Source organism: Sturnira hondurensis, unplaced genomic scaffold (assembly GCF_014824575.4).
Source record: "Sturnira hondurensis isolate 20B ecotype Veracruz unplaced genomic scaffold, ASM1482457v3 Scaffold0004136, whole genome shotgun sequence".
Taxonomy (NCBI): Eukaryota; Metazoa; Chordata; class Mammalia; order Chiroptera; family Phyllostomidae; genus Sturnira; species Sturnira hondurensis.
This window is the reverse complement of record NW_028076767.1, coordinates 8,826,163-8,852,519: the sequence shown is the minus strand read 5'-3', so window position 1 is coordinate 8,852,519 and position 26,357 is coordinate 8,826,163. Positions and strand designations below refer to the sequence as shown.

Below are 26,357 nucleotides of genomic sequence, written 5' to 3'. Positions count from 1 at the left end.
GAATGTTGGAGAGATACGCTGTCCAAACACTCACTCACTCACTCACACACACACACAAACTTTTTTCATCAAGTATCTATCTACTTACTAGAACTGCCTTACAGGAACACAGACACTATGAAACAAATGTTATTTGGGTTAAGTAATTAAAATGTTTCAAGTGAGAATACACATAAAGACATTGTATATCCCTTGCCTTACCTTCAAAAGTTAAAGTTTTACAAAACAGAAACAGACACAGAGATATAGAGAACAGACTGACAGCTGTCGGGGGAAGGGAGGTCAGGGGGCTGGGTGAGAAAGGTTAAGGGAGTAAGCAAAAAAAAACCCCTTCATAGACAACAGTAGGGTGGTTCACCAGAGGGAAAGAGGGTAGGGGAGGTAGAAGGTGGTAAAGGGGGTCAAATGGTGATGGAAGGAGACTTGCCTTGGTATGGTGAACACACAATACGATATACAAATGATGTATTATAAAACTGTACACTTGAAACCTATATAATGTTATTAACCAATGTCACCCCAGTAAATTCAATTAAAGTATTTTTTTAATTTCTATTTTAAAAAGGTAAAACTTGATGAGCCTGGTTTCTCAAACGTGAAAGCACAGGCTTGCAAAGGCCATCTGTACTGCCTATGAGAGTCAGCTTACGTGTCTGCACTCACACTTGAGGGTGGCCCGGTGACACATACTTGGCCAAAGGACAGGACTCGGGGGGGGGCACAGGAATGCAGGCTGGCCCCATGACAACATCGGCTCTTCCAGGGTTGCCTCCCCAGAGCAGTGGGCTTCACGCTGGGGGCCTCATCCCCCTGAAGCGCATGAAGATTCCGCAGAGGTCTGCAGACACAGACAGCTTTCTGGGATCCTGTCCCAGACCCTCAGCTTCCAGAGTGTCCATCCCTCCAAGGCACCTGCCTGTGGTGGATGGAGGAGTCATGCTGCTGCTTTCTCACACTTCCCTCTTCACTATCTTTCTTCTCTCACCTGACAAAAGGTAAACTGACCCCTCACCCGTTCGGATTTTGAAGCCAGGGAATTGCCCACAAGGTGTGAAAATGCCCTGATGCCAAAGGAAGGCCAGGTTCAAAGTCCTGAGGGCCAGGAGAACTCCCCTTAATTAGCACCCTGCGCTGTCCCAGCAAACTACCTTCTCCATGAGAACACAAACTAACGTGGAATAAGAAAGGAAGCCTCATTGAAAACCACAAAACACATTTCAAATAAGAATGTTTTACTTTACATATAATTTCTCAAGCTTTAAAATATTTGTTTTGATAAATTAATTTATGAAACTTTGTAATATTTGTTTTGATAAATTATTAATAATTACTATAGAGGTAAACCCAATCCAGAAATGTATTTAACTCTAAGCACCTTAGGATCACATGCTTATTGCCAAGGATCATAGGACAATCAGGGTGGGTTTTTTTTAATGAATTACATTTGGATAAAATTCTGCACGAGGAAGCTGAATGAAAGTATGAGTTCAGGAAGAAAAAGAAACAATGTAAAATCTCAGACTATTAAAGAAGTCCTTGCTCCTGTATTTGTTAAGTGACGGTGCGGCACATCAAGTGACAATAGTGCTGAAATTCCATCCAAGGCATTTTACGTAGTGATGAACTGTTTTTATTATAGAAGTCAATATTTACATTATGCCAGGAATTACATCCTTTGCATCTTTCTAACTCTATGGTGGAAAACTTCAGATGTCAACCTACAAAAAAATGTTCAAGGAGATATACATAGTTGTAAAAATCCTCTGCATGTGGAAGCCAGGGGTAGAATGTTGCAAAACTGCTGGTGAGCACCATGCGACGGCCCGGCTTGGCCCTGCCTTCGGCCCCCCGGGTCAGTCATACTCTCCATCGTCTGGGCCCTTTGGGACTAAGCTAGGTGCCTTTGACCAAGAACCCACATTAACAGTGATTTCCTATGCAAGTCTTTAAAGAGCTGTCCCAGGTAAAGCCTGTCTAAAATCCTGCAAATACAGGGGAGGCAGGGAAGATAATCAAACATTTCCTTCAGTTCTACTTTCTTGATCATGGTAGGGCTGCTTCAGATCTGTTCATGTCATGACACACTGAGCTATCAGCCACAAATTCTTGATTATGTATATTTAACAAGGTACAAGGGGAAAAATCCACCAAAAAAACTTGGCAATATTTTTTACCACCAATCCTTTAAACTAGGGCTATTTAGATAATAAGAAATTAATCATGTCTGGTCCTTCTTGTCTTCAAAGATTCCAGGAGGAAGAAAGAAAGTAAATAGTAATAAACTAGGAAGGATGGTGAGACAGGAGAAACTAGTGATAAATCACTCATTCATTCAACAGCTACTACTAACCTACCAACAGGTTAACCAGAGCCCTACATACTAAAAAGTGGGGGTACAAACATTTTCTCCTCAAAGTGAAGAACAAGCAAATGGCTTAGCTCCAACCTTCTCAAGCCACACACTAATCAAGGGGCTAAAAATGGATTAAAACCAGAAGTGAGAGGCTGAACTAAGAAGCTCGCCCCCTTCTCTGCAAGAAGAAAAATGAAAGTGCTCATTAAATACGTCTACATTTAGACATGTCTAATGATGAGGCAGTTGGTGACAAACATTCCCTTCAGATGGTAATTACAGACCCTTCTCATGAAATTCTAAAAAAAAAAAAGCACAATGTGAAGGTATTTTGGGGGTGAGGGGATGGGAAGCCTTACTATTTCAGCACTATTACCTGTTACAAGTGCTCTCAGACAAGAATTAAGTGCCACAGCCTTCTGCATCTGCGTCACGGAGTTCTTCACCCAAAGGGGAACCATGGGGCAATGTCTTCTGGCCCTGTACCAATGGGCTCCCTCCTCTAGAACAACTGAGAAGTGGATGATACATTCTAATCTAGATAATGCCCATGATATGATACTAGAGCCACTTAATAATTACCCAGGTGGCAGACCACTATTCTACCACAGGGCAGTTTATACAGTGTTTCAACCTGCATCCTAAATATAACAGTGGAAATGACATGTGAGTTTACAAGTGCTGTTAATAACAGGACAAGCAAATGAAATGCACCTTAGACTGAGCCAGGAAAAACAAGAGCTCTGCATCTACTAAGAGTCAAAAAGCCATGTAACCACTGGCCTCGGTTTTCGCCTTTGAGAAGTGGGGATTCCAGTGTTTGCCTCCGGCCTCCCCCAGACAATTCATGATACTGTTTAGAAAATGTTGCAGGTTTTCAGAGAGCTTAGGTATTGGATCACTGTCAGAGTTTTCTAAAGTTATACACCACATGAATTTCTTTATAAATCTTCTTTATCAACAAGTATCTTCAGTCTAAATTCTTTCTCTCTGGAAGATCAGAAGAGAAAAATGAAGCCAACTTTTAGATGAAAGATGACATGTGTTGATTGACCTCCCCTCTGCCCCTCACTAACCAGTTCAAGATGCCCCTCTTCTTCCAAGATCAAAAGGAACTCCAGGCCTAGAAGGAGTTTGAGAATAACTCAGATGAGTCTGGAAGAGCAAGAGTGGGAGGCTGATTCTCTTTATAATCACAGGGATGTGAATACTGGAAACCACATACACAAACACAAGCCAACACTCTCTCTCTCCCCCCCTCCAAATGCGTAACTCACGCAGAAATGATCACACTTAGCTTTAAAGAGAACTTTCTAAAATAATGAGAAACATTAAATAAGCAGATACTATTTGATATTTATTTTTTAACATTATAACTGCCATTTGTAGTAATAAGGCATATCTTTACAATTCATTTGTTTAAATCAGCTTGCCATAATATTAAAGCAATTTCCATCTCCGTATCAATCTAGAGTCTCTGCTCAAAAAAAAACAAAACTAAAAGTAGTATTTTTAGCACACAATGGGAAACGGGAAATATTCAGACTCCTGTTTCACTCTCAAATATAAGAGGTAAAGGTCCTCTGCCCCCTGCCCATCTTGGCTCATTGAGAGCATCAAAAGTACATTTTAATGGTTTCTGAGTCCACATCTGGAGTTTAAAAATCCAGTTTAAAAGGCAAATGATTTAAAATATAAACATATGGCTTCCTTCTCTACAGTGATTCCTGGAGGGAGAAAAAATCTGAATACAAACAAACTATTGTTTTAAAGAGGATTTTTAAAAAATTAAAAGCATACCATGAAAGCTAACTAAGCTTCTACTTTCTCCTGGAGAAAATAATGAAAGCAAGAATTTCCATCTCAATCTAATTAAATCCAGATCAAAGTGCAGCTTAGGTAACACTAAGGCTGTAAGAGTGTAACTCAACTTCTGGGGCGTATGGTCCCCAGTCTGCGCAGAGCAGACTGGGGTCAGAGCAGGGGTTGGCAAATGTTTTTTCCTGAAAAGGGCCAGGGAGTGAATGGTTTCAGCTTTGCAGACCATGCAGCATTACGTAAACTCAAACCGAAGACGTTTTAGAATTAAAATACACACAGGTATGCAGTGATGTTTGACTCACCTTCTCTTTCAAAGGCATTCTACAGTTTTAAGAGAAAAAAGACTCCAAATTAAAAAAGACTTTTTACAAAGGATCCTTCATCTGACTTTTTCATCTTTTTTTTCAAAAAAATTATTATTTTCTATATTCTTTATATACTCACTCAAGGCTTGAAATTTTACACCAATGGTTTTCAGAAACTCTGCTGTATGACTTTTTGTAAAGATTGCTCTATCCACTATTTCGTTCCTATACACTTCCTCAAGAAGACACGGTTTTGTAATTCTGTGGGGAGGAAGTGACATTCTTATCACCAATTCTCAGTTATTTCTGACAACGTAAATCAAGGATGACTCGCACGCCTCAGAATTTTTTCAGCACACAAATAAACTAAGTTGATTCACTTGTTAAAACTCAAATGAAAGAGAAATGCACCTCCTCCCGTTGCAGGACTCAATGCTGTGGTTCAAACCTAAGTACGAAGGTTGCACACAAAAACAAAAGAAACAGGAACACCTCCCACCCCTGTTGTCAAAATTAGAGAGAAAGAAGGACAGATAGATGGGCATAGGTTTAAAACCAAAAAACAATTAAACTCCTATCCTGTGGGGGAAGGTCATATCCTCATAGAGCTGAACTTGACCCTAGAGAACTAGTCTCTTTTATCTGATCACTAAGGAACCAACTAGAGATTTAAGGACTATTCACTGAGGGCCTACCACAGGCCACTTCCTGTACAAACACTTTTGTGTTTGTATACCTGAGGGTCTTTTTCCCAACTGAGGGTCACAACTTCTCATAAAACAATTATTATTATACCCATTTTACAGTCGAGGACACTCGTGTCACAGGAGGACGGACGTGGCTCGTGAGAGCAGAGATGTGACTATCGTCCAGCTCTCCGAACATTATTGCCCTCAGTGCTCCCTTCATTATGCCACTCCCATGCAGTATTGTGGGAAGTTGTTCAGTCAGATGCCACAGTATTTCAAAATATTATATATACAGTAATCTGCAACCTTAATATAAGAACCCTCGCTAAAAAGCAGAGCTCCTCAAGAGAGTGTTTCTTCTTGGCTGCTAAGGAAAGGAACATTAGCAAGCAACTAAATTTCACACTCACCTCAAGGACTCCAAGAAATATTTATGCTGAGTCTCCAAAGCACCTAAAATCCTAGTCACTTGGCTTCTACATCACTCATGACAGTATTGTTTACTCAGGTTGCAACTGGCCATTTCTCAGGCTTACTGTCTACACTTAAATCTGGACTCCACTGAAGAAGGTACAGAAGGGTTTTCACACTCGTAGGAACACACGAAGGCACTGCTGCACGCCTGACACGACTCTGAAACCTGTGAGCGCAGCAGCTGCACCCACTTCCAGCCCCAGGTAGAAGGAGAGGCAGGGCACCAGGGGCCATTCAAACTGAGACCTTACAGCCGCTTGCTGTCTTTAAAAATGACCCAGTTTAAGTAGAAACATGGTTAAAAAGTTAACGTAACAAAATGATTTTTGGCGACTCTAATTTATACATCCTCCTCGAAATACCTTACAATGAAATTTATTAGAAGGGCAGCCAAATCTAGGTTTTCTAACAGCATATGAGACGTGATTTTAAGGCAGATGCTCAGATATCTGACTTGAATTATAAGAGTCACTGAACCTAAGTCAACAGATGGGTGAACCTCACAACTAACTCAGAAACATATTCTTCAGGAAACCAAACTAGCAGACTTGTGTGCCTTTCAGACCAAAGGACTCTAACACTCTACGGAAGATATTCTATCAAGAAAGTGGAGCATTTGAAGGGCCACCAAGAGAGCAGGAAGAGAAAGAGACATAGCTTCCAAAAAAGAGTGAGTCACTAAAATAATTAGGTGCCCTGGGCAAATGCTCAGGTTTGGTTTGGTTTGTTTATTTATAAGATAAGAACTCTTTTAAAACCCAAACATTACACCATTTTCATCAAACATCCAGTCAGTATTCAAATTTCTCCAAATGCCTCATAGAACTCTGAGTCAGAAGCCAAATCCATTCACTGCAATTAGTTTATATGTGTCTTGTCATTTAATCTATATGTTTCTCCTCCATCTTTTTTTCTTCTAATTGACTTTTTAAAGAAATGGGATCATTCCTCCAGTAGATTCCTCACAGTGTGGATTTTTTAAATAATTTTTTATTTGAAAAAAACGTATCAGGTTAAAAACGAGCTGTCTCCAGACCCCCCACACTGTTGCGTCCATGCCCTGCACCATGAAGACCACCGGCCCCTTTAGGTGGAGTCTTTGCTACTCCTGGGTGCAAGTTTGTCCTCAGAATGTTGCCATGACAAGTAACGGATGCAACATTCTCCCCAAGTAGGGGGCACCACAGAGACAAAAAGACCCACAGGAGATACCCTACTTTATGCTTCCAAGCTTTTTTGGAACAAGATAGGGTACAAATTATTTTTTCAAAGAACATGCCTATGCAACAAATGGAAACAATGAGTTTTGTCGGGACACAAACTCATTAATTCCATTTCCAGGAGAGGCCAGGTAGCACGCAGGCAGCAGCAGAACTGAAGTGAGCAGGGTTTGTTAATACACAAACGCCTTTCCTACCAAGTTCGAATGTTGACTGGTTGTTGGATAGTTCTCTCCTTTCCTTTTCTGCCTCCTAACACGGACCATATGCTTCAGTGAAATCACACTCCTCGGGTGACCTGACAGGTACATGGCATGTCACTCAGCTGGCTTGCCTTCCACCCCCACCTGCTGCTGCCTAAGTCATTCCCCTCCTCAAGGATCGGCTGGACTCCCTCCAGCTCCCTGAAGCCCTTCTCTGGACTCCTGTAGTCTTTATTCACTTCCCCAAAACGTCATCTAAACCTGCACTGTACCTGGTTTGAGAGCCATTTCATATGTCACACGAATTCCATAAAGACTTGATGAGGGCCTTCCATGCACAGGGCACTCAATCTCATCGTTGATAAGGCCATTAAGCTCCATGAGGAAAAGGGGCTCCTGGGACACTACACCTATGTCAGGAGCCAGGGCACAACAGCCGACAATGTGCACCGTGGTGTCTGTGCACCGTGGAGCCAAACTTGCCCAGAGGGGAATCCCAGAGTCCCATGACCCTGAATAGATTACTTACTCTCAATTCTCATTTTCCGTAAATGAAATAACAGCCACTCTCACAGTTGTTGTTAAGATTAAATCACATCAAGTGTGAGTGCCGTCTTGTCTCCTCATTCCCAATTCTCTGCCTGGTTTCTACTTTATTGTACCAGTTCTTAGCTGTTTTCATCCTTTGCGGAAATAAGGGAAGCAGAGGACCCCCCCAGAGTCCTTGCCATGCAGACGGAGCTCACTAAACACTCCTTGAGTGCCTGAAGGCACAGGGCATCCCCTTGCCAGGGGGGTGGGGTCCCTTCCCATCACGTTCAGGACTCACATCTCCTTTTCCCTCGTGTTGCCCCAGTTCTCCTTCCCCCGGGGAAGAAAGTGACTTGCTCAGGACTCACTACAGCGCTAACCCATCCCCACCATTAAAAGCTCAATTTAAAAAGTGGGAAAATACAACCAGAGAAGGCGGCAACATGTGATCTTTCATCTTTCAATGGGGCTGATAATTTTCTCCGAATTTTGCTTGAATAGAAATCCAATATCCCAGTGTACAGATGAAACACTGTTTACAGAGGTGTTTCCAAATAGTTCTCTTTGAGCACTCATGAGTAAAAACATTTGAACATATACATATACACATACACACATACAAACATATTTAAGTCACTGAAATATTTATTGAGCATTTACTATGCACCTTCCACTGTTCTAAGTGCTAAAGCTGCAGTGGTGATTGAACCAAACTACTAGCAATAATAACAAAGATCCTTCCCCAGTTACTTGTATCTCTCCTACACATAAATTTTTGTTTACAAAAAAGTACCTGGTGTAAGGGACATGTACTATATAGAAAAAATAAAGAAACGGGAACAGAAAATGTAGAATGGCGTTTTAAACAGTGGCCAGAAAAGCATTCAATTAGAAGGTAACGTTGGAGTGAAGAGGTGACAGTGGACCGGTGGGCATTTGGGGAAGAGCTCCACGGGGAGCAGGATCCGAGAGGAGCTGGAGGCGGGAGTACGTCCACTGAATGGGGTGGAGACCAATGGGCTGAAGCCAAGGAGTCGGGCAGAAGTAGGAGCAGACACAGCTGGGCAGACGAGGGGAGGGGCGGAGCGGAGGGAGCCTGGTGGGCCGCGCTATGACGTCAGCTTTTATTCTGCGTGAGACTGGATGGTTTTGCGCCAAGAAGAGAACTGATCTGAGATCCATCACTCCAAGTAGAGAGGAGGGGCCAGTGCTGAGTGCAGAAAGACACTGCGGAGCTCCAGCAGCGGTGTGGCCAGGTGGGGAGAAAGCGGGAAGTAGAGCTCAGAGAATTTTATAGTGCTAGTATATAATATATATTTAAAATAAAAAATGTAAAGAGGTTTTAAAAAGAAATATGAATCCTACATTTTCTTTCCCAAACTCAATAAGCCATCTTGTTCACCCCTGGGACAGAGGCAACCCCTTCTTTTGGAGACCACTATTGGTGGGCTGGTTTGTCCCAGCTGACCTGACTTTCTGCCTGGGCTTTTTGTCTGGACACTTCTGTGCTCACTTCCTTTTTCTCTTCATCTTGCCGGCCTGAGATACCAAAACAAGTTTCCTCCACAGACTGAGTGTGCCTACCCATAAAGAGGGGGTTGATCGCATGGAGGAATTCCCTCCTGGAGAAAGTTTGCGGCCACTGTGTCAACTGCACCCAACCTCTGGGGCAAACAGCTGGGAAACAGGCTTGTTAGGCCCAGATGTCACGAGAAGTTCAATGAGACGGGAATGTGGGGAGCACTCCGGCCACGTGCTAAAGCATCGCCTCTGGGGAAGGCTAAGCTGGGCTCTAGCTCACACATATCAGGAGAGACCAACACGGGGTCTGCAAGGCTTGCTCCCCCTGCTCTGAACGAGGCTCAGGGGATTCTAAAAGGGCTGCGCTGGGGAAGCCAGAGGAGTTCGGTGTACAGCAAATGTAGTTCCTGGAGATCCTAGCAGATGGCACCCTTGGGGAAAGTACCCTTGACCCTTAGGCAGAACTCAAGATATGTTTCTCAGACCTGGTCAATTTGAAAGCTACCATCACCACCCTGGGCAGGAAGTCAGAAGTTCATGGAAGGCAGGTACTTATTAAAACCAGATTCCATGGGTTGAAAAGAGCTTGACACTGAGATATTTGGGGTGCTCTTTTAGAACATTAGAGCTTGAAAGAATTTAGAAGATTCTCCACCTACCCACTCCCATTTCACAGACAAAGAAACTAAAATCACGACTTGCCCACAACATACCAACGACTATTAGAAAAAGAGCCATGAATAAATCCCAGGTCTTCTGAGTCCCAATTTAGTGTTCTGTAAAATAAACAAAAGCAATTTAACACCAAGACTTTTAGATACAGGCTGGAAGTGTAATTAAATTTTGGGTGTCTAGATCTCAGGTGTGCCTTCCAATCTTTCTAATTTTACTAGGAGCTCTGGAGGTTCCCATAGGCCAACTGGTTTCCTGGCATTAAAGAGACCTTACAAAGTTACACTGTGATTCTTACGGCTCACGAGGGTAGAAGAGCAGAAATTACGAAAACCAAGAGATTCAAACAAACATTGGCTTACTAAAGCCTGAAACAGTCCACAGGTGGGCTACAGACCTCTTATTAGCTTGGTCTCATTAATAAAATACTAGACAAATTTTCAGTTTTCACAAGGGCAGACAAGTAAAAGAATCCTTAAAAATTAGGAGTATCATAATTTAAAAAGCTAATTTCAACCTCTTGGGGTGCCAACATTTTTATAAGCAAGAACATTGATAAGAGAACTTAACTGCTCTCCCAACCTCTGATGACAGGCAGAAGACAAATACGATGTTGGTTAAAAAATAGTAAGGAAATAATCAATAAAACTTGACTTTGGGAAGTGGGCACACAACGCAATATACAGATCATGTATCACGGAAATGCACACTTGAAAGGAGAGAAAAGGGGACAACTATAATAGCATAATCAATAAAATATATGAAAAAATGTACCCTTAAAACCTATATAGTCTCATTAACCAATACCATCCTATTAAATTTAATTTTTAAATAAAATTAAAACATTAGACTATTTATTATTATATAGTTATATATTCTATATTTTATATAATAATGCCACATAAATTTTTTATATAAAACTAATCGGTAAAATAAAAAATCCTGGATTATCTATAAAATAAAAGGATATTATCATTTAGGGCAGGAATCAGTTTCTAAATCACTGACAGTGGTTCAAACCCTCTTCTGAAACCTTAAGCTAACTGACTGACTTGTCACCTAGAGACCCAACTGTAGCTCATCTGCAAATGCACTCCCCGAGGCTGCATTCGTGCAGAGGACTGCGGCACAGACCGCAGGAGGAGCACGCCCCCTCCATGGCGGCTGCGCAGTGAAGGGAGAGGGTGGGGCCAAGGCCCCTAAGGCATCCAGCCCCAACTCTTCATTTTACGAAGAGCAAAGAGCAACCTGGGACCCACTGGGGTTAATCTGACTAGTGAAGGGTTGGCTGATGCACGCACGACATATGCCACCTCCGCCTTATCTTATACCCACAGCAAACACTGATAACCAGTCATCACATCCCCCCCATCCCCGGCTGCAAGAGCCAAAATGCGTCTGACACAATGTTCCTGCAACCCCTCCTCCAACTGATCAGAACTGATGTGTGAGATGGAAGGTGTTTTCCAACTCTGGACTTGCCCGTGGCCATAAAACAATCTCTGCAATACCTGCTCCAGTGGAAACATGACTCAAGAGACAGTGACTAGTCTACCAGTCAAACTAGTTCCCTGCTACTCTCAAGCCTGAGGTGAGCAAACATAAAGCCTGTGCAGCGTGACAATGTGTCCAGGCTGACCTGGGGCAGTCCAAATTCACATCTGTACTCTCAGCTTAATGGCCCCTCCCTGCTAGGCCATCATTCTCAAAAGCTGTCCCAGTTTGGATACAACTGTACGGTCATCCAAAGTCTAGGTCACTCCTAATCATCTGCAAACGTTTACAATGTTTATTTGTTTGTTTTTCGAGTACCTGATGTGTCAGGAAAATTTAAAAAAAAACATGGAATGAGTCACCAGTAGTTTTCTCACACCAAGGGACTTCCAAATAATCCTAACACCAGATGACCTTGGAAAGGCCCTCAGGGACCCCTGCCAGCTCTTTCACGTATTGAGCTTCATAGGAGATTTTCTTTGGGGAAGACAAAAAAGGGAGAGCCATAGTTTACACGAGTTTGACACCACAGGATGATCACATCTCTGTCGTTCCTGCCTCCAGTGTTTAAATTCTTTCACGTCGGACTTCGGCCCATTAAAATTCACATTATATTCCTGAAAGTGAAATCTTCCTAAAGGATGTTTCTGTCCCATTTCTGGCACAAACAACTGTGCCTTTTTGAGTTTATATTTACTTTCTGTTTAGAGGAAAAGAGGAAGTTAAAGTTGAAACTTTTTTTACAAGTTTCAGTCAGTCCAGGGCCAGCCCTGGTGAGCTGCTGCTGCGTGCACACTGGGGCCGCCAGCTGTTTATCTCGGAGAAGCACAAATCCAGTTTATTTCAAAAAGCCATTGGTCTAGACAGCACAGACACCGGCTCTGTGCTCGAGGGAAAGATGCCGGTATCATCGTGCAGAAGGTTTAAAGCTTGTACCTGGCCACCTAGACAGAAGACGAAAAGGAACTATAAGAAGATGTCAAGCAAGGTTAGTCCTTTCTGAGTACAGAGACTTCAGATGGTTTGAACTGCTTTTGGTTTTGTTTATCTACCTTCCTGACTGTTCTACAATGATCCCAGTTTATATGTTAATAAACCCACCAAGTTACCAACCAACACATCATCCAGCAGGGTGGGGAGGTGGGGAGGTGGGGAGGTGGGGAGGTGGGGAGGTGGGGAAGTGGGGAGGTGGGGAAGTGGAGAGGTGGGGAGGCTGAGCCCGGGACATGTCTGGTAGGAGCAGAGGTCTCACAGCAGGGCCAGAATCTCACACAACTAGGGCCGGCCCAAGGGCTCGGAGGAGTGCAGGGTGCAGCTCACCCACTGGCTTCCGGAAGTAAGAGCAGGCACCCATGAGTCCTAGAGCTGCACCCTTTCAACTATTAAAAGTACATCCTTGTGGTGAGAGCCCCACCTATGCCACCTGCCAGGGTAGGTGGACACCTTGCTAGTCACTCAAGGGGTGTGTGACCCTGAACAAGTCCATTAGCCTCTCTATTCCTGTTTCCTCATCTATAAAATAGGAATCACACTATAGTGGCTGTGAGGATTAAGAGAGATGATTCATAGGAGGGCCCAGCATACAGTAAGATCAAAATAAAGGTAAGCCATTATTAGGTCTCTGACATAAAGCACCAGTCCTCAAGTGCACTCCCCAAACCATGTGAGCAGATCCCCAAACGACCAGAGAATGGTTCAAAGAATAGTGCCTTTCTTTCCCCTTCCCTGCTGAAGGCAGGGCTGGAGCATAGTGTTTGCTGTAAACCCAGTGCTCAGGGGAGCAATGGAGGATGAAGGCGGACCGGTAAAACACACCAACAGATCCCAAGGCCTCGCACTATGGGCTAGAAATTCTGCTTTCAAAGTCAGAGCATTTCTAGTTTCTTGTGACTGCCACAGCTGCCAGCCATTGCCTTTGGCAAGGAGATGAGTGACTCAAGTGTGAGCTAGGACTTGGCAAGGGGACACCAAACCAGAAGGCCTCCAGGCAGGAAGCTCCAAAAAGGGCCACCTGCTGACACAGTTCGTCTACAGGCAGCCCTCAGGATGGAGGTGGCATTCTGCTGTCACTAGCAAATTCAGATAAGAATATATAGTGGACATTTCAAAGGTCCAACAGAACTCACCAGTCTGGCTGCATAACTTTGAAACAGTTTTAGGGGGTCCAAGCCAGAGACATGACATCACACATAAAATCACTGTGGTGTCTTAACTATGTGACCCAAGAGCAGCCCCCAAAAGTTCAACAGCAAATCAACCTGTAGAGTTCCAGGGCTATCTTGAGCCAAAATGCATCACATTTGTAGTAACAGACTTTTCTTTCCCACAGTTCAAATTACCTCACTTTAAATCAAAGATATAAATAAACCTCCTGATGTCCATCTGGATAAAATAATTACACCACTATATTAATTACGTAGGTGAGTGTGTTCTATGCTACATAAGGTGACCGACTCACCCTGGTTAACTTGAGCACCCAAAGTCCCACATCCAGGGAAACCCTCAGTCCTTGGCAACCCAGAATGGTGGGCACCCCTATCGCTGCAAGAAAAATTATGTGTGTTGTGTGAAGAGCAAAACAGTAGAGACACAGTTACAAATGCAGAAGTGCTAAATGCCAAGTTTGTTTGTTTATAGCAATAGCTTCCAGTTCCTTCTCATAGTAACAAAAAGAAAAAAAGACTGAAAACCACACTTGCCTCTCCCTTCCCCCTTTCTTTTGACTCTTCCAAAATTCCAAAACAGAATCAGGAAAGGCGTTCTCCACCTCTCGTATGATTGGGATGGGGTGCAGGACTAAATGTTGAAGCTGATGCTGCCTGAGACCTACAGGTTCCTGCACCAGCAGGACAGGGTACCTCATCTTCCTTCACTCCCACTTCAGGAACAGGTTAAAAACGGACAAGTGACTTGTGATTTGGCTTATCGAGAGCAAGAATGTGTCCTCAGGCTGAAAACCCAAGAGCCCTGGCAAAACTCAAGATTCACCACACAAATAGGGCATTTAAGGAATGAAGGAGACGTTAAGAAATAATTGTTTTACAAATAGCTGAATGGAGAGCTAGAAACTGTACGGCAGAGATTCCAAGCAGTTAGCTCCCTACCCACAATGATGGAGCAAAACTCTTGTAGGAGCTGTTTAAGCAAAGGGTTTTTAAGCCTCTGGTGAGGTTAAGAACCCGCTTCTAAGAATTTAGAGTTTCAAACTGAAAGGTAAGACTATATAAGGCAAGAAAGACCACACACTTCCTGGACCTTAAGCCACACAGAAACCATGGTTGCCCACCACTCCACCCCACCCAGAACACCTCCTTAGCCAGCCTTCCTCTGGCTTCGCCCCAAAATAGGCTGGCAAATTATAGGTGCTCTCGAGTTGTACAACTCCAATTCCTTCTCTGCATCAGGCAACAGAACCAAATGGAAGTCGTACAACTCTTTCCCTCCACAGTAGTACTACTTTGTTGGGGGAAGGGCAGTATGTATTCAGAAACATTTTGAAAGAGACACGTCCTTGAAAGTCCTACTGTGATAAGTCCTGAAGAATAAATAGTAACTTTCTTTCCTTCTAAGACCAAGTAATAGACTTGCCACCAGCATTGACCCTGATTTGGAAGAGGATGCCTTCTTGTAACTCAGCACATCCAAGGACAAGAGAGAGGAGTGTCAACCTCGAGCAGAAAGCACAGAAAGCCAGGAGGGCAGGAGACTGGAGCTGACCTCTGCCCAACAGGCCAACAGCTGCGGTCCCAGAGGAAGACATGCTTCACTTCTCTAGAGCTCAGTTTCTCCGCTTAAAAAATGAAGGATGTGGGCTAAGGTGGTCTTTGGGGTCCCTCACAACTCCAAAAGCCTACACGAAATTTTCTGTGTGATAATAATAATAATACCTATCAGAAGTATGTTTTTTGTACTTTGAAGATTCAGGAAGAAAAGACAAGGTCAGTAAGTAATGTGTCCTGGAGAAGATGACAAGATCAAGTCAGACTGAAACTGGAAGATTTAAAACAAGCAAATGCCTAACAGTTGTCAAAGTATGTGACCCAAAGGTGGGGGGAATCCTACTATCAACTTACAAACACTGTTAAATGCTCTGGAGCCAACGGGAACAAGTAGATTCAACACAATTACCAGCTGCTCCTCCTTCTAAATTTAATGATAACATGAATTTTAATTCAGTGATCCCTTCCCTACAAGGGGGCGGGGGAAGGGGGAGTGGTGAGCTGTAAAGACTTGGGGAAAGCAAACCAAAGCTTTGACTCTAAGAGGCTCTTTTAGATTGCATTTAAGTCGCAGACTAACTGGGGACAGCGAGGCCCGGGATGCAACCCACTCAAGAAGTGAGAGATGTTTAAAACCAAGGACGGGCATGTTGACCACATGTGTCAAAGTCAAGACTGCCTCTGGTACTACTAGGCCCCCAAAACAATGTTCGTTACACTCTCCAGAATAAACAGGAAGGGGGGAAGCACGCTATTTCTTTTTTTCGTGAAAGGAGCTGCAAAGAGTTTTGTCATTTTGTCATGCAACTTTGGTTAGGTGACCGCGAGTGTCGATGCCCTAAGAGCAGCAGAGTCCCCAAAGGCGAGGTGTTTCCACTCCACAGTCCTGCACTGTCAACCGATTCAGCAAATAGCCCCACCACTCCGAATCGGCTCTCTGGAGCTGCCCTGTGTGGTCTCAGAAAGGAAAGCGACACCGCTGATGGACACAGGCAGAGGGCAGACAGCCCATCTCCTGTGAGTGGAGCCCCTGGCTGGACTTCACCTCCTCCTCAGAGAGATCAGCCAGAGCTCAAAGCGCGGTCTCCAAGGGTCCCCAGCGCGCACCACGCACACATAGCCTGCCGCTAGTAAAGAGGAAGTCAGGCTGTCATGTCAAACGGATAGACAGGCGACCGCACGAGAGCTGCGGTCTGGGCAGGTCTCCCGCTGGGCTTGGGGAAGGGTCCCAGTATCCTTTCTCCCTTTCCATCCCACGTCCTCCTCCTCGCAGCGCAGACTAGCCTCCCCTCGGCCGGCACAGTTCCACCGAGCCCACGCTGCGCAGCTAGCTAGGAGCCTGAGGAGCACCTCGAGCCTCCCATCCCCCTGCCCAGCGCGGGCCGGGGACAACACACACCCGCACACATCCACGCTCCAGCTCCCCGGCTGCGCCCGACGCCCGCAGCCCCTTCCCCAACCCTAGAGCGCAGTTCCGACGGCCCAGGGCGGGGACTGCGCAGGGGAAGAGAGCCGAAGCCGCCGGCTTTCGGAGCCGCCGGTGGCCGCACACACTCCTCCCCTTCTCCGCGAGTAAACAGCTCGCGGGCGCGCTCCGCGACGCGCCCCCATCCCCCCGCCGGGGCTCCGCGCCGCCCCGCGCCCGCGCGTCCCGCCCGCCGGCGCCGCCGCCCCCTACCTGGTCGGTGAGTTTCAGCACTGCCATTCTTCCGCTCCTTCGCGCTCACACACATACAGGTCCCTGGTCCGCAGATGTCACGCCAGGAGCCGGGGAAGCGGAAGGGATTGCCAGGGGAAGGGGAAAAAATCTGGCTCCCGAATTTGACAGCCCTCCCCCTGCTCCTCCTCCGCCGCCGCCTCCCGCCGCCGAGAGGCTGACACTGGCTAGTGGGGCTTGCAGTCGAGCCCGCCCGCCTTTATACAGGAAGTACCGGCTGCTGCCAGCCGGGCCGCCACTGACATCACCGCGCGCGGCTCGCTCGCGGCCGCGCCGCCTGGGCCGACGCTGCCTCCTGCCGCCCGCAGCCGCGCCTCGCAGCCCCCGGCCCCGGGCGCCCGCCCGCGCCCGCACCCTGCGCCCCGCCGTGGGGCCAGACTGCCGCCTGCTTTTCGCACCTGCTCACTGCGCCCCGGCCAGCCGGCCTCGGGTCCCAGGGCTCCCCCCGCGGCCCTCTGGCCCTAGAGGATGCCCGGTTAGAGGCGCCCTCCGAGGCTGATCGTGATCCTACGGAGCCGCGGCTCACACGCACACGCAGCCACGGACACACCTGAGGAGCTAGCCCTTGCCGATGCAGCCCGAGGGCGGGCAAGAAAGGCTGCGACCCGCACGCCACCAACTTTAGCAGGGGAGACTGGGTCACACCCCTTCCCCTCAGCCTCTCCCCCTAATCTGAAATGAAATTGCCCAGCACTCCAGATTACCGGACTCGGGTCAGAGACCACAATTCTGAGGCTCTCTTTGTTTAATGCAGAGAAGCCCTGGACACAGTATAATTCTTTAATGGAGAATTAAACACTGGAGAGATGTTTGCCAAACACTGGAGAGATGGATGGGGGTCAGGGATTCTGCCCCTTTCACCTTGTTCTCCAGCTCCCTCCCAGCTGGACACACACAGAGTCCATCCTTAATTCAATCTCTGGGTTGTGTTCTAGGGAAGGTGGAGGTAGAGCAGTTACTGGAGAAGAAAAGAGGCCCTAAATTACCGGATTAATGGGGCTTTTAAGTGTTTCCACCTGTCCTGATCCACCCATTTGCACAAAATCCAATTACTACACTCTTCACCGGATAGAAGACTCAGCTGTCAAACCACGTGGGGTACAAATGCAAGGGCACTTCATAGTCACAGTAGGTGTTGATGCTTCTGGAATTTGCAGCATTTATTCTTCCACCAATTATGTACTCAGTACCTACCTCGTACCAGAGAGTGGCATGAAAGGAGGAGCATAAACTGGCAAGACAGCTAGTCTTAGGAGATGTCTGACATAAACCGCATAGTAGTCAACACTAATAACCATAAGCACGAACCTGCAGGGAAAAAATGCTTCTGAAGGAACCCATGACAAAGACATCAGGCCAGACTGATGGGTGAGGACAGGCTTCCCCGAGAAAGTGTCAAGATTTGAGCTCCTAGAGTTGAGTAGCAAACGGATGGGGTACTGCTCTCAGGCAGACCTGCAGGCCAGTGGCATTGAACAGAAAACTAGAGCTAGAGTTCCTGGGCCAGGGCCTAACAGCTACTTTCATTCACAAACCAAATGTGGCCTCTTCCTACTTTCAGAGCCTCCCCAAAGACTGCATGAGCAAAAGGAGAGAAGGGCGTGGTAACATCCTCCGATTTATCATCTAACCGTGGAATTGTGACTCAGATCATGCAGAAAAGGGGAGAAGAAAGAGCGATCCTAGCTTCCACTCCTCTGTCCTCAGTGATGCAGAGACAAAAATTTTTCTCTCCAAGGCCTCCTTCAAGCACAAAGTAGATTGCTTTCATTGCATCTATGAGACAGTTCTTCACTGCTGTTGTTGATGTGTCTATTTATTAATATCATCCTGCGTGGCTTTGTAAGTAAACTGAACAGGACAGTGAATTCTGTACTTAAATGTAGCCTCCTTTCAGAAGAGTGACAACAAAGGATTTAATTCGGTGGATGCACTCAAGGTCCACTTTGGTTCATTATGAACCTGCCTGTACAGAAGTCTCTGGGGACTGATTTGAAAGGAGGGGGGAGTCATTCTCAACCCTACCAGGTCCATCAGCCCCTTTTCTAACTAGTATTTAAACACTCCCTTTACTAGTTTGAATTAAAATCCATAGAAAATATTAGCTACCTATGCAAATTTCAAAAAAAAATCTAATGTAATGTCTAATTGTATAATAAAGGAAAAATGAAAGTAATTTATAACTAATGTGTACTTCAATAAACAAATGCCATAGCACAACTCTGTTAGAAGACCAAATAAATAATAAGATGCTTGCACCTGTATGGAGAGCCATGGTGAGAGAGAGAACTGCAAATGCGGACCAATGTGAATGTTGTGTTAACAATGCAAATATCAACATTCATGTTGTCATAGGTGACATGACTTTGCGAAAGGTTGCAAGGGTCTTGGTCAAGTTCCAAGCAAAATAAAGAGCAAAGGATTGGGTCAAAATTGTTAATACGAATGCATTTACCAGGAAGTCTGGCTTTAATGTGTTAGTTCAAGCATTGAAAGTGATTCCAACAGTTTTGTTAGTTGGTTAAATGAAACTCTGACTCTGACTCAGTGTTATCTATATTCAGTGAGATCCAGAGGACAGAATGGCTCTCGTATGATTTAGAGAAAGAAATTCACAAGTTTATGGAGATGGAAACGTTGGAGTTCTCTTATCATGTGCAATCTGTCCACCCAACCTGCAACTACATACCCCTTAGAGGCCCAGGCAACGGTCTCTACACTACGGCATGGAGAGATACATTAGTAAGGGAAGCAACAGAAAAGCTCTGTAGTGCCTGGATATGATGGTGGGAGATGCTTCCACTGAGATGGCTCCCTGATTTCCATGATAATGGGGTCCCTGGATGGCAATGGCCAAGTGACAGTGTTAATTGGCAGGGAAAGGTGGACCCATTTACAACAATAGGCAGCACAAAGTTGTGCTCAAAGGTCTTAACCTGCCCAGATATTCAGTAACATCCTAGATGTCCCAGGGAATGAAATAAATGGGCCAACTTCTGAAATATCCCTTGATCTTGATCTTGATCTTTAAAACTGTATCTCTGCTGCCTAAAACCTGACTTGGGCCATCAAAATGAAAACTCATTCTTCTCACCCAATTCTCATGCCTCAGCCAGTTCACAGACAGAGCCCCTTTACTAAAAGACAGGCTGGTCTCCTTGAGGAAGGACCTTGCAGCATTGCCCTAAATATATACAACAAATTTTCATCCAAGCCTTTCCCAAAGGAAGTAATGATGTCTTTTACTAGGATGACCATGCACTGAGGAAAAGGAAATACCCAGATAGTTCAGACATTACTAGAGACTGTTCTGAATTGATGCTAATTCTCAAGGATCCAAAATACCTCTAGGTCCATGAATCAAAGTGGAGACTCATGGTAGTCAGGTGATAAATGGTATTATCACCCAAGTATAAATCACCTGGATCCAATTCATTGGCAGACCCACTCTGTGGTTATTGCCTCAGTTCCTGAATATATAATTAGAATGGACATACTCCATAACTGGCAGAAGCCCCATTACTTCTCTGACCCACAGAGTAAAGGCTATTGTGGTGGTAAGGGCCAAGCGGAAGCCTCTGGGAATTCCTCTTGCTGCTAAGAGAGAAAACTAAGAGCAATAGCACATCCCTGGAGAGATGTAGGTGTTAGTACCCCCATCAAAGATGTGGCTGCTGCAGGAGTGGTGGTACTGTCTCCATTTCACTCAGCTCTTCGGCCTATCCAGAGGCAGGTGGAGCTTAGAGAATAACTATGAATTATTGTAAACTGAATCATCTGCCACTGCAGTTCTGTGTGTGTTAACTTTACTGTAGCAAATCAACTCAGTGCTAGGTACCTGGTATGAACCTGCTGATATGGCAAATGCTTTCTTATCTAGTCCAATTTGCATCTAAAGCTGTTTTATATTATGTAGCAAGGCCAACAGTCCACCTATATATATAGTCTTCTCTATAGGATGTAAATTCTCCCATGATTCTCTGCATAATCTATTCTGCAGAGATTTTTTTACACATTTTATTTATTTTTAGAGAGAGGGGAAGGCAGAGAAAAAGAGAGGGAGAGAAACATCAATGTGAGAGAGAAACATCAATCAATTGCTTCTTGTACATGCCCCAACAGGGGACTGAACCCACAACCCAGGCATGTGCCCTGACTGGGAATTGAACTGCCAACCTTTCACTTTGTGGGATGATGCCCAACCAGCTGAGCCACACCAGTCAGGGCTAGTCTGCAGAAACCTCGATCACTGTATTAAAGACAGTAAGTTGATTGGATCTAATAAACAGGAGATAAATACTATAGATGCTTTAATAAGGCACCTGTGAACCAGAGGATGGAATATAAACCCCAAGAAAGTGTACTATCTTAGTGAAGTTTCTGGTGGCCCACTAATCCAGACGACATCAGGATATCTCTCCAAGGTGAAAGACAAACTGCTATACCTTGCACCACCTACCACTAAAAATGAGACACAATACTTGTTGGGCCTTTTGGATTTGGGGAGCAATATGCACCATATTTAAGGGTGGTATTCTGACCCATCTTCCCAGTAACCTATAAGGCTGGCATTTTTTAATCAGGAATAATAGAAAAAGATAATTCTGTAGCAAGAACTTATGATCCAGAGAAATCCAATGATACTTGAAGTGTTGCTGACAAATAGGGATGGCGTACAGAGCCTCTGGCAAACTCTGATGGAGGAGTCACAGTGCAGACAGAGTTCAGAGTCTTTTCCTCAGACTAAAGTCTCAGAGGAAAGCCATGGCCTCTTCTGCAGATAACAATTCTCCATTGGAGAAACTGTACCTAGCTTGCTACTGAATCTGAACCGCTGACCACAAGACCGCTAAGTGACTGTGCACCCTCAGCTGCCCATTAAGAACTAGTTGTTATCCGACCCACCAAGAGCAATTCCCTCAACCAATGGAAATGGTATGCAAGACACTGAACTTGAGCAAGTCCAGCAACTTGGAAAGAAAAGGATTGTAAGATTGATGACAAGAAGGTCTGGGAAGAGCAATTGAGTTGGTCAAAAAGTTCATTTGTTTTTTTCCATAAGATAGCCCTGAGAGTGCTTAGTTGTCTTTAACTTTATTTGAAACAATTTTGTTAGATTGTATTGTGACAGCTGACATATCAGCATGCACTTTTTAAAAACTTATCAAAATTGGTCATTTTTGTGGAGCCATTTTAATATTGAAGATGAAAGAACATACACAACATTTTCAGCATATTATACTTTGTTCTTTCAAGAAAGGGAAAAATGCAACTGAAACACACAAAACAAGATTTGTGCAGTGTATGGAGAAGGTGCTGTGATTAATCAAACATATCAAAAATGGTTTATGGGAAAAATGCAACACATCCATACATATTCATATATGGATGTGTATTCATGTGGACATACACACATATTCATCTGGACAATGTATGTATGCATACATATATGCCTATGTGCATGTTAACATATAAATAGATTAATATGTATCACTGTAGTGGACACTGTGGTGTGCCACCCAGTTCCCACCTTCAGGACCAAAGCCCTGATTCCCCTAACTGGGGAAATGTTACCTGCAGACAGCTCGAGGGTGTTCATCCCCCAGGAATTGCCTTTAGTCAAAAGTAATTGTCTCACCCAAGGTTACAACCCCTCCCCAGGAATTCTTCACATCCAGTGAGTGCAAGGGTACAAAGGCCAGGCCCCTTGTCTCATTACAGGATGTCTCTAACGGACATCTAGCGCAGAGCTCCCCCTGGCATCAGTGGGAGCTGCAACCGCAACACAGATCGACTCGTCCCGCTGCCCAGACCTGCGCCCCTCACCCACTGCAGGCGCGGTTCTGAAAGCAGGCTGCAGCACACCTCGGCGCCCGACTCCCCATCCCAGAGACTGTCTCCCTAGGGACCCAGCCCAACATAATCATAGGTTTGGACTTCACACAGGCAGTTTAGCGAGTTAATCCCCTGCTTGTAAATAAATCTGAATCACCTTCCGGGCCTAGATGAAAACTACTGCAGAGCTGTGAAAAATGATTGCCGAATGAGGTTAAATTGCGAATGGGGTGTCCTCACTATCTCAGCATGGATCCTGTTCCATTTTGAAGCTGTTGAGGCCTTCGACTGAACTGGCGGTCCAAGGGTGTCAGGGCCCTCAGGTGATCCTCACAAAACAGAACCAAGGGCCATGCAGTCGAGGCTAAGGACATTCAAAACATGGTCAATGTGATTTTTATACATTTTAATCTCTGAGCATTATTTATTTCTGCATGCACCATGCTTCTTGAATTTTAAACAGCCATCGAGTTCCGGTTTGTACCAATGGTTTAATAGCACCTTTTCAGAGGGAGACAACGAAGCATTTCCACCCCATTATCCACCCCATTATGTGCCGACTAAACAAGTCGACACACACAAAACAGGACAACCGTACCTGGCACAGAGTCCGTGCAAGATGACTCTTAGCCATTCCATCTCTTGTATGAAAATGTGAAAAAGACAACATCTTAGAATGAAGGAGATATGGTAGGTTTTTAAAAAATAAATATTCTAAAGCTATTTTTAGTGTTAATTTTTTGAAAGTTACGTTCTTTGGAACAGGGAATGCCTTCCTAGGCTCTTTAGTGTCCTTGACCTTCTAACACATGGATGATCAATGGCATTCAGTTAAGTACTTCATGGTTTATTTGCTATTATTCATCTGTTCTATTTGTTTTATGAGTAGCAGTCTTCTCTAATTTTTTACATTTGGTTTGGTATAGGTGTTGTTTCCCTCATGTTAGAAGCTTCTGGTGGGCACCGGCCACGCCTTAGGCTTCTTTGGTGTCCCTTGGGTGCTGGCTACTAAGTACAAATTCAGTAAAGATGTGCAAACTACCTGATTTTAAAAGCATGCAAGTGGAGGGAATATTAGCTGGGTATGTAGTGATTCTACTCAATATATTCTAGGACTTTTTTTTAAGTGCTTACTCAAAATCCTACTTACCTACCAAAAGTGAAAATTCAGCAACTCCCCCCCCCAAAAAAAATTTCAGAAGTAGAACAGGTAGGAAGAGCTAAGTTATTACAATAACTTAGAAATAATGTAAAGTTTTCCTATGGGGGGGTTGCCAAAATGAATGTTTCACTTACTCTAGGTTAAACTTTTATTATTTACTGGGGGTTTTTAAATGCTACCTCATTTATCTTCAACTTTTTTTGAGAGCTATCTTGAAAAAGCATATCAAGAACAGTAGAAGGTAAGAAAGTAAGATTCATCTTAGAATATAAAGGGATGGAGGATGAAGGAGAGAAGAAAAGCCACTGTAGGAGCTCAGAACAAGTTTCCCCAAGACGTGCCTCTGTGATGTGTGGATTATTTTGAGCTGAAGGCAACCAAGACGCTGCAAGCCGAAGAGAAACTTCTGCCACCACCACACCACCACCATTAACCACCCAGAAGAATTAAAAATAGGGGTCTTGCCACAATAAGAATTATCGCCAGAAAGTTTGTTTGACCTTTGTGTAAGGCAGGGCAAACTACTAATTACTGAACATCTGCTCTTCTTACCACCCTGCAAGGACCCTCCTCCTGAAGCCCCAAGATCCCGTACCTTGATGCCATACCTCACTCTTAGCTCAGAATGCCAAGTACATCTCATTACAACTTTCCATCCCTAAACCTCTAATTCATGTGGGGTTTCCAATGGTGCATGTGTAATTATATTTGGTTGCTTCCTTTTGTTAATCTGTCTCCCGTAGATTTAATATTAGACCAGCCGAAAGAACCCTGAAGGTAGAGGACAGTTTCTTCCTCTCCCACAACACTCAAAGATGCCAAAGAGCTGAAGTGGGTGACAGCAGCCGCCCCCCTGGTTCCCCTGGACCCATCCCCACCCCACAGGCAGTACAATCCTTCAGAACTTCAAGCCTGTTCAAGTCCCTCTCTTTCAGTGGCTTCCCACTGTCTTCACTGTATTTACAGACACCTTAGTTTGCTTGGTTTTCAAGATCCTCCACTTCCCCACCCATCATTCTTCTTGCATTCTTCTTCAAATTGCTCACCTCTGGAATTCATCATCCACATCCCATCTACGTAAATGATCACTGCTAGTGCAGGGCCGTACACACCTGTGAACAGGGCAGCCTTGCCTCCTTATTACACTTTGCACACTGTGCTTAAAGCAGGTTTCCCCATGCATCAAATTCCTCTCACTCAGAGCCTTTGAATATTGCTGCTTCCTCTCTATTATTTCACCTGCCCCAGTGTCATCTTCATCCAGTTAACCCTACTTGCTCTTCAGATCTCAGTTTAGATACCACTCAGTTTAGATACCGTGAAGCTCTCTCTTACTCACGCCACCTCCCACATTTGCATTAGGAGTTTTCTCTAAGGCTTATGTTTAGTGTCCTCTGCTTAACCCCTATTATTGTCTTTATCCCTTGATCCTATAATTGCCTGTTTGCTTTCCTGGCTCCTCGTTTAGGGCAGGGACTGTGTCTCATTCACCTTTGTGTCTCTAGTTCATTGTATAGTGTCTGGCACATGGTAGACACAAAATAAATACTTTTGAATGAACGCAACTTTAAGTAAGTCACTTAACCTTAGTCTATCACTGGTCAAATAAGGCTAAGGATGCCTGTGCTCAATACCTTCCAGAATGACATGACAAAACATATATGAAAAATGCTTTGAACAGTGGAAAGAAATAAATAGATGAGAAAGAGAATAGTGGTCTGGCATTATCATAAAGAGAAAGCAACAAGGACAGGCATGAGAGATGCTTTTCCAGGCCATCATGCATAAGATGCTAATGCCTGTGCTGCTGATGTGAGCACAGATTCTGTCTCACCATGGACCACAACAACAGCCAGAACACTTCAAGTCATAAGACAAGCAGGAAACAAGGAATATAGTAATAAGCCATGATGTAAGTCCATTAACTGGTCATACAATCTGTGAGATATGTGTGTGTGTATAATTATTTCTTTTTTTAGGATAAAGTTGTTCAAAATAGTGTACCAAGGGCTCAGGTAGACTCAGGATGAACACATTTCTTCTTCCTGGAGCATCAATTTTACTTGGTGGCTTGGAGAGTTAAATCATTCAACTTGGTAAGGAACTCGGAGCAGCATTTTCCTATTTACAGAAACAAACAGATATCTTATAGCTTGGACTGTGCATTTGCATACATCTTTCACATCAGCCTGAGACGTCACACATTTTGTGTTTGCAGTGGAATACTCCACACCATCCCCCTGTACTACCCTACCAAACCTTCATACTCCTAAGCCCTAGAAATAAGTCTTTATTTCATCAGGGACCAAGTTTATGGTTGAGCATTGATTTGTAGATCTACTTTCTGCTCCTAGCTTGCCCATTGCACTGGTAAGCAATTTTGTATATATTGGACACTAGTCTCAGAAGAATTTTTTAAAAATTAATGCAGAGAGCCCTGGCTGGTGTAGCTCAGTGGATTGAGCACAGGCCTGTGAACCACATGATCATGGTTCGATTCCCAGTCAGGGCACATGCCTGGGTTGCAGGCCAGTTCCCAGCAGGGGACTCATGAGAGGCAACCATACATTGATATTTCTCTCCTTCCCTTCCTCTCTAAAGATAAATAAATAAAATCTTTTAAAAAACTCTTTTAAAAAAT

The 26,357-nt window shown here is 44.6% G+C and overlaps 1 protein-coding gene and 1 long non-coding RNA gene across 12 annotated transcripts in view; one reads left to right on the top strand and one right to left on the bottom strand.

Annotated features, from left to right (window-relative positions):
* ANKRD44 (ankyrin repeat domain 44) overlaps positions 1-16,917 on the bottom strand; it is a 316,425-nt gene extending 299,508 nt beyond the window's left edge. For 5 of the 9 annotated variants that reach the window (XM_037043709.1, XM_037043702.1, XM_037043703.1 and 2 more), the window contains exon 1: positions 16,681-16,917. In XM_037043709.1, coding sequence (XP_036899604.1) covers positions 16,681-16,707 — 27 coding nt within the window. In that variant the 5' untranslated portion in view covers positions 16,708-16,917. The remainder of the gene's footprint in view (positions 1-16,680) is intronic. The other 4 variants (XM_037043710.1, XM_037043707.1, XM_037043711.1 and 1 more) reach the window with 2 other exon arrangements.
* LOC118985279 (uncharacterized) lies at positions 12,052-18,855 on the top strand. Of its 3 annotated transcripts, none has more exons than XR_005066088.1 (4): positions 12,052-12,271; positions 12,807-12,885; positions 17,655-17,847; positions 18,281-18,855. It is a non-coding gene; the product is annotated as an uncharacterized LOC118985279 (long non-coding RNA). The 3 variants fall into 3 exon arrangements; XR_005066087.1 differs by having other exon boundaries at positions 12,052-12,431; positions 12,488-12,885; XR_005066089.1 differs by lacking the exon at positions 12,807-12,885.
* The last annotated feature ends 7,502 nt before the right edge of the window (positions 18,856-26,357 follow it).